This window comes from Hemibagrus wyckioides, linkage group LG24 (genome assembly GCF_019097595.1).
Source record: "Hemibagrus wyckioides isolate EC202008001 linkage group LG24, SWU_Hwy_1.0, whole genome shotgun sequence".
In the NCBI taxonomy this organism is placed as follows: domain Eukaryota; kingdom Metazoa; phylum Chordata; class Actinopteri; order Siluriformes; family Bagridae; genus Hemibagrus; species Hemibagrus wyckioides.
Window position 1 is genome coordinate 2877456 of NC_080733.1, and position 8115 is coordinate 2885570.

Sequence of the window (8115 nt, forward strand, 5' to 3'; positions counted from 1 at the left end):
TCTGTCATTTCTCTCTGAGGTTTAATTTAAGATAAAAACATGGTGGTGTTTATCAGGGCGACTTCACAGTGTAGGAATCCAGGAGAAGTTCGACACAGAGCGCCTGCACAGGGAGTTTATTTCAGGTTCAGTAAAAAGAGAATTAATCCAAAGAAAACAGACTCCTAAACGGCTTCCTGTGTTTCTTCCCTGCTGTAATGATGAAACATTCATGATGGACGTTGTGTACGGCTGGCCACACCCCCTTCCTTTCCTTCTTAAAGCTACACTTGATACTGTTCTCCATCGTCGTCAGTCTGCCTGCGCTATACCGTATTTACGGCACGGTGCAGAGAGGGGGATTATGGGTAAACGGGTCACACCGTGACGTGTTTTCCAACTAGCTTAAACTATAGGCTGTGCACATGTGCAGCGCTGTACACCGGGCTGAAAGCTGATTGGTTAGCGGAGAGGTGAGTCTGATTACAACCTCTGAGACGTTGTGATGTTTCTTCCAGACGTTTCATCAAATTCATATTGTTTAAATCAGGAGCACGCTGTATTGTGATTTTAGTGTGATTTGTGGCAGTGAATTAAAACAAAATGCAGGAAACTACCTTCAGGAAACTACCTTCAGGAAACTACCTTCAGGAAACTACCTTCAGGAAACTACCTTCGTGTATCTGCCACGAGGATTAGAAGACTTCCTGAAACCCTGTTAAAATCAGACGCAGTTCACTCTGTGAGCTCAGTGTTTCTTATAAAGACTCTGTAATAAACACAGTGAGGGGAAAATGAACACAAGGCAGTGTTCCTCCTCTGTGTTTGATCACATGACTGATTAATGACTCTGAAATCTACAATCAGGATATTGTGTGAAAAGTGCAAGACTTTCTAACAGCCTCTCTCTCTCTCTCTCACTCTCTCTCACTCACTTATCCACTCACTCATTCACTCTCTTTCTCTCTCTCTCTCTCTCACTCACTTATCCACTCACTCATTCACACACTCTCTCTCTCTCTCTCTCTCTCTCTCTTTTTCACTCTCTCTCTCTTTCACTCTGTGTGTATGTCTCTCTCTCTCTCTCATTCACTCACTCACTCATCCTCCCTTTCTCTCTCCCTCTCTCTCTCTCTCTCTCTCTCTCTCACACACTCTCTCACTCTCTCTCTCTCCCTCTCTCTCTCTCTCTCTCACACACTCTCTCACTCTCTCTCTCTCCCTCTCTCTCTTACCCTTCTAACAGACTCCTGACAGTGTTAATGATATAAATAGCTCTTCCTCTCTTCTCTGTATAATTCAGTGCCATCTGCTGTGTCTCCTGTTACAGCGCCTCCTAGAGGTCAGGCTCGTGTCACGCTGTGCGAGTGTCCGTTCATGACATCTCCGTCCTAAAGGGATATCGCACACACTCACTCTGTGACCATTGTGTTTAGTATTTATTTATTTATTTGTAGATTGTTTTTAAATGTATTATTTCACAGATGTATTATAGTCTCCAGATGGGGATCCGCGATTGAAAATCCACTTGAAGTGTTAATCCCAGTGTTAATGACCTGAATCCTGTTAAACAGATTGAACAGCTCTTCCTCACTCGAAGCTTTATCCAGAGGTTACAGAGAGGATAATGATATCGTATTAACCCTATAAGATGAGTCCTCAAGCAGTTGTCCTTCTTTCCTGGTTTCTTGTCCTTCTTTCCTGACTTCTCTAGTTTTGCCTGCGAGACTTTCGGCTCATCCGTCATCGTCCGACAGGAAGCCGAGTTAGTGATGGAAAACCTGCTCAATATTTAAACGCTTCACCCAGCAGCTGCTGGACCTCGGCTCTTCTCCCCGAAACATCCTCACAGCCATTTCGGCTCCAATTCGGTGCAGAATCTCCTCCAGCTCATTTCATCCGTCGTTAATGTTTAATGCCGTCGTCATTATTCTTTATGTTCTAGGCGGAATAATTTTAGCATTCAGGCTTTAGTCGTTCTTCAGCGCTCCGATCCTGAGGCATAAACCTATACCAGTGATCCTGACCTGCCTGATTCATCCTGATGCCCTACTTCTGCTCATCACTGCTCCTGAAGATGAAGTACATGGCCAGCCGGGAGATGCACTATATTGCCAAAAGTTTTGGGACACCCCTCCAAATCATTGAGTTCAGGGGTTGGGCTCGGCCCCTTAGTTCCAGTGAAAGGAACTCTTAATGCTTCAGCTTCATACCAAGACATTTTTGGACAATTTCATGCTCCCAACTTTGTGGGAACAGTTTGGGGATGACCCCTTCCTGTTCCAACATGACTGTACACCAGTGCACAAAGCAAACCCTATAAAGGCATGGATGAGTTTGGTGTGGAGGAACTAGACTGTCCTGACCTCAACCCCAACACCTTTGTGATGAATTAGAGCGGAGACTGTGAGCCAGGCCTTCTCATCCAACATCAGTGCCTGACCTCACAAATGCGCGTCTAGAGGAACGGTCAAAAAGTCCCATAAACACACTCCGAAACCTTGTGGAAAGACTTCCCAGAAGAGTTGAAGCTGTTATAGCTGCAAAGGGCGGGACAACTCCATATTAAACCCTACAGATTAAGAATGGGATGTCATTAAAGTTCATGTGCATGTAAAGGCAAACGTCCCAAAACTTTTGGCAATGTAGTGTATTTGAGATTAGTGTGAGATTAGAAACCATGTTGAAGAGCTTGTATTCTGATCGTGTGTATTCCTGCGCTCTTTTAATGTTCAGCTTCTTCTTTACTTTCGCAGATTCTTCAGGAACAAGGCTCTCGCATGTGACTGTGAAGCGACTGCTCTCTCGCACGGCTCGGGTCTTACACACCATGACATGCACATCATCAGGACGAGAGAAAATGGCAAGATGGCAAGAAGAGACGCGATTCGGAGGTCTTTTATTTAAAGGAAAAAAAAAATCATTTTATGTTCATACAAGAAATCAAGCAGGAATATGCATGTTAGATACAAGGTTTAAAAAAAAAGGGCAACGTTTAATATCACGGTCCAGTTTACTCAGGGTTTCAGCTCGACGTTCTGAACTCACGGCTCACCGCAAAAAATCTATATATAAATACAATCAGTGTATGGTTAAGAGAATTGTTTTACAACGTGGTCCAAATCCATACGGTTACCGTATTGTGCGTTGCATTGCAGGTGTTACCATGGCAACCGATGCCTTGGTGTTGACCAGTGGTGTTTACTATAAAAGTTCTTTTTTTTTTTTTTTTTTTTAAATCCTTTAACACGGTCAACCACAGAGTTTGGTGGTGATGGACGGAAACCTCTCCAATCCGCCTAGTGTTAGACAGACCAGGAAATAAAAAACAAACACGTTCTTCATGATTTATTAACTATTTTTGCAGAAAGAAATAAAACGAGATGTAAATGTCGAAAGGCGGTGCTGAACTTCGTCTTCCAACGTTGGATTCATTCCAAATGGTTTGCAGTTTACTTGTTTGTTTGTTTTTGTTTGTTTTTTAACTCCCAAGTGTTCAAGAGAGCTCTTGGAGTCAAGTCCTTTTTCGTATTTGCAAACTCTTTTTTTCCCCCCATTAATTTATTTAATCTTTTTTGCCTCTGCTGTTAAAAACAGCTTTATTATCAACACGACAGTGACTGTTACTATGTAGAATTATTTTATTTTCTTCTTTTACTGACAGACGGAGGAAATGGACAACACTTTGTGTCATTGTGTTTAAAACACGGTCACACTCGGGGTGGGGATGTATCCATACCAAAAGTCCTGAATGGCACTAAACATCGAGTGGAGAATAAAGATGCTGCAGTTAGTTTTGAAAAAATGTGTAATTTTTTTTTTTTAATTTTTGAAAGTAATTTTTAGTTGAATAAACATAATTTTTTTTTTGAGAAATATTTTTATTTTTTAAAAAAAGCGTAATTTTTTTCCCCCAGTATTATTTTACCCATTCTCCCCGAACTGGTGCCGCTTTAATGTTTAAAAAAATAAAAATAAAAACCATACCTAAAACTGTAGCAGTTTGCAATTAAGTATAAATAAAGCTCAGAGCAATTTTTTATTTATTTTTTTTTTTTGCATTATTTTATTTATTTATTTTTTTTCATAGAGTAAAATTCTCCATGGTTTTTCTAGTTGTAATATTTGGTGTGAAGAATTTTCTGATGTCGTTGCCTTTACATTAAGACCAATAAAAATGTCCGAGTCTCCGTGTGGTCAGGGACACGCAGCATATCCGTTTAACGCTGTACGTCACGCCGTTGTTTTTTTTGTTTTGTTTTTTTCCCTCCGTCTATCTTTCACACGCAAAGGGCTTTAAAATGGAGTAGTAAAACATGAGGTATAACTCCGGCGGAGGTCCAGACGATCTCGCTCTACACAAGCCTGATCAAGGCGACGTTTACATGGCTAGTGTTTTCTAATCGATGGTTGTTTTTGTTTTTTCACGTTTACGTAGACGAACCGCCGCACCATAGCGCAGTTTGGCTGGGTTTCGAATCTTCTCTGTTTACATATCCTCAAACTAGTTACTGTTCCAGCCTGTGTCTTGGCAATCAGGGGACCTTTACACGGTCCTCGTCAGTGAAGCGATGACCGACTAGCTCACTGCACCAGTGTCTTGTGAAACATGCCTTCGTTCCCGCGAGGCCGAAAAGTGTCGTCCATCACGGCGCTGTATTTTCTCCCCGACTCGCAGGGAGGTGTAGCCTTCCTCGCACATACACTTGGACGCCTCGCTCCCTCTGCCTCTGCACGTCTGCCTCTTTCCTTTGGTTCCCCCGTCTCTCCTCCTACTTATTATAATTATTATGATTATTTTGTATGTATAGAGCTAATTTTTTTTTTATTATTATTTTTGCGTGCAATCCGTATTTTTTAAAATCGAGCAGAAACAGGCCGAAGGAGCAGGCCCCTCTGCTCCACTTTGTCACTGCTGTTCCTATATTACTATCCTATAAAATGTATTTTTTTTTTTGTATGGATATTTTTATGCTTAAAACTGTGTATACACATTATGATATGTAATTGCAAGTTAACAACTGGGGAAAAATGTATATGATGGTAATGTTAGATCCAGGTCTCCCTTAATAAAAACCTTGTTGAATTGCAAAGCTCAGGTGTGTTTCACTGAAAGTCCATTTAAATCAGAGAGCTGTCGTGTGAGGTCTTCTCATCAAAACGGCTCAGATGTCAACCTCCTCCCCTCTTCCTCTCTTCCCTCTGCGGAGCAGGGATCGGTTCAGGACGGCAGAGGGCATGCTTCGGCTGCGTTCAGACTTGAGTCAGGATCACAGGATTATTACTGTAGCTCTGAGAAAACTTCATCATATCTGAACTGTTGAATGGAATTCGTTTCTAATAGAACTTTAATGATTTTCCAGGGCAATAATCCTGAACACAATAATCCCACCAAAGCAGACGGGAATCAGTTTATTCCATCCTATTGATTTGTTTTTCATTACAGCCGTACTCTCGGGTGGATTAAATCGTTCCTTCAGCTCCTTCTCGAGATGTTTCTACAGAACTACACTTGATGTTTTACAGTCACGCCCTTATCCAAGTCTCCATCGATATAAACACACCCTCATACTGGTTCACTAGCTCATGGAAGTCTCCAGTAGGTGTTTCTATCCTACTACTGGTTGCCATGGTAATAGCGTTTCTCAGTGGGTGGAGCAGCTAGCATTCCAGATCAGTTTTCTTCCTGTTCTGGAGGAAGATTGTGTTGGTGTATAAAATTTTCTCTGCATCATCACTTTTGGAGCATATGGTACACAGTACAAAGGGAAATGATTTATAATCTCATGCTCCAGTGACACTCATGAGGATGAGGTTCACTTTTGAGGTTTCTTCCTCATATTGTCTCAGGGAGGTTTTCCTCCAGGACACCAGGTTGATACAGGTTGATTTTCCTGGTGCTCTTGAAAGCTCTGTGATGAATCCATGTCTTGTTCTGCTGTAAACAGACCTTCAGCTGTGTTCTTTGGAGTTTGTTTCCAGTATGCTATGGAAGCTAGCTCAGTTCTGTGTATTGACATAGAATGCATCAATGGAACAAACCTACATTTCAGAAACTAGTTACTACTGACTGTATGATCTTAACTAAAAGCTTGCTGAGGTCAGCCAGTTGTATGTTTTTAAATGAAGTCCACCAGCAGAACAAGGTGTTTATTAGTATATTTTGTGGTATACACTGCATTAACAAAAGTTTTGGGACACCCCTCTAAATCATTAAATTCAGGGTTAGTTCCAGTGAAAGGAACTCTTAATGCTTCATATCGAGACATTTTGGACAATTTCATTCTCTCAACTTTGTGGGAACAGTTTGGGGATGACCCTTTCCTGTCCTGACCTCAACCTGATAGGACACCTTAGGGATGAATTAGAGTGGAGACTCTGTGCCAGACCTTCTCGTTCATCATCAGTGCCAGACCTTCTCGTTCATCATCAGTGCCTGACCTCACAAATGCACTTCTAGAGGAATGGTCAAAAATTCCCATGAACACACTCCTAAACCTTGTGGAAAGCCTTCCCAGAAGAGTTGAAGCTGTTATAGCTGCAAAGGGCGGGACAACTCCATATTACATTCATGTGCATGTAAAGGCAAACGTCCCAAATCTTTTGGCAATATAGTGTATTTTACATTCACGTGTCAGCTAACAAGCATCTGGGAGCTCTGAGATAGATAGCACTTTGAGATAGAGTTTGATGTCCTATCAGAAGTTCAGGTAATATCTACTGCACCTGATCAGTTCTACCAGGCTGAAGAATCTCACAGCAGGAGTCCAGCACCATGTTGTCCACTTACGTTTATAGTCACTGGTTGAGACACAAATCTGAGAAGGCTACAAACATTTCTGAAGCTTGGAAGAGCTTCCTCTAAACCTCTGCGGATCACCCGGTTAACTCCACAACCCTGCAGTGAGGCATCGTGCTGTGAAGAAGATTTTCAGGTGTAAAGACGAAGGATGAACAAACGAACATGAAGTGGAGTGAAGCTTCATCTTTCATCACCACAAAGATCCAAACACATCAGGAGAACACATCCAGAGCTCGTACTATTATTAAATATTAGTCGAATAAATAGTACAGGTTCTTCTGGAATATTCATTTTTTAATGTATCTTCAAATCTAGATTTTTTTTATTAGGTTAAACTGAACTGATTATTTTAATTACTCACCTGTGTTTGTTTCTGGTCATTAAACGTCTGTGTTGTCACAGTGATGAATCTGCACACAACTCAACATTGTTGCTGGAGGAAACTTTCTCCTGAGATAAATGTCATGTGGCACATGGGAACCCCTGCAGCTGCCCCGCCCAGGCAGTTTCCCACCAACGTGCCACGACTCGTTTTATTGCCTTTTGTGGTGCACGGGTGCGTGAAGGGTTCAGCACTCGGCACACTTTCAGGGAGTTTCTGCACTTTAAGCCATAGCAACAAAGCAGCCAATCGTTCCATATGTTATTAGTGACGAGGATGAGGTGTGAATCCGGAGGAGCAGTTCAGCAGAGATACAGCAGTGCTGAGAGGAAGATCCCCAAAACCAGAGATGCCTAGTGTCTGAGACTCTCTCTCTCTCTCTCTTACCCTCTCCCTCTCTCTCTCTGGCTCTCCCTCTCTCTCTCTCTCCCTCCCTCTCTCTTTCTCTTCCTCTGTCTCTCCGTCTCTCTCTCTCTCCCTCTCTCTTTCTCTATCTCTCTCTCTTTCTCCCCCCTCTCCTACTCTCTCTCTCAATTTCTCTTTCTCTCGCTTTCTCTTTCTTGCTTTCTCCGACTCTTTGTCTCTCCCTCTCTCTCTCTCTCTACCTCTGTCGCACATAGGAGGAACTCCTTCTAATTTGCATATAAACTGAGGTCATGAGGAGTCTCCAGACAAGTTTAGACACCTTCACTGATCTGTAGTGTATGTATATTTACTAAACCTGCCAATGTATCTGCCACTGTTTGTCCACATAAAAATGTATTCTAGCAATATTCCCTCTGATAAAAGCGCAGAAATCTAAGAACAGGAAAGGCTGGCAAGAAAGACTCATGCAGCCAGACGGCACAGATATTCACTTGGTTTTTGTACAGATAAAGAAACTAAATAAATAAAATTGCCATAGATCCATAGAGACTAGAGTTGTTTCAAATCGATCTAAACTACATGGAGT

At 42.1% G+C, this 8115-nt stretch overlaps 1 protein-coding gene and 1 long non-coding RNA gene across 2 annotated transcripts in view; one reads left to right on the forward strand and one right to left on the reverse strand.

Moving 5' to 3' along the window:
* Positions 1-5030, forward strand: part of kctd5a (potassium channel tetramerization domain containing 5a) — a 15295-nt gene extending 10265 nt beyond the window's left edge. The window contains exon 6 of the mRNA XM_058377981.1: positions 2736-5030. Coding sequence (XP_058233964.1) covers positions 2736-2765 — 30 coding nt within the window. The 3' untranslated portion in view covers positions 2766-5030. The remainder of the gene's footprint in view (positions 1-2735) is intronic.
* Positions 3193-7819, reverse strand: LOC131345203 (uncharacterized). Its single transcript, XR_009203455.1, has 2 exons — positions 7143-7819; positions 3193-6895 (listed from the first exon to the last, which is right to left on the reverse strand). It is a non-coding gene; the product is annotated as an uncharacterized LOC131345203 (long non-coding RNA).
* Positions 7820-8115: the final 296 nt, after the last annotated feature.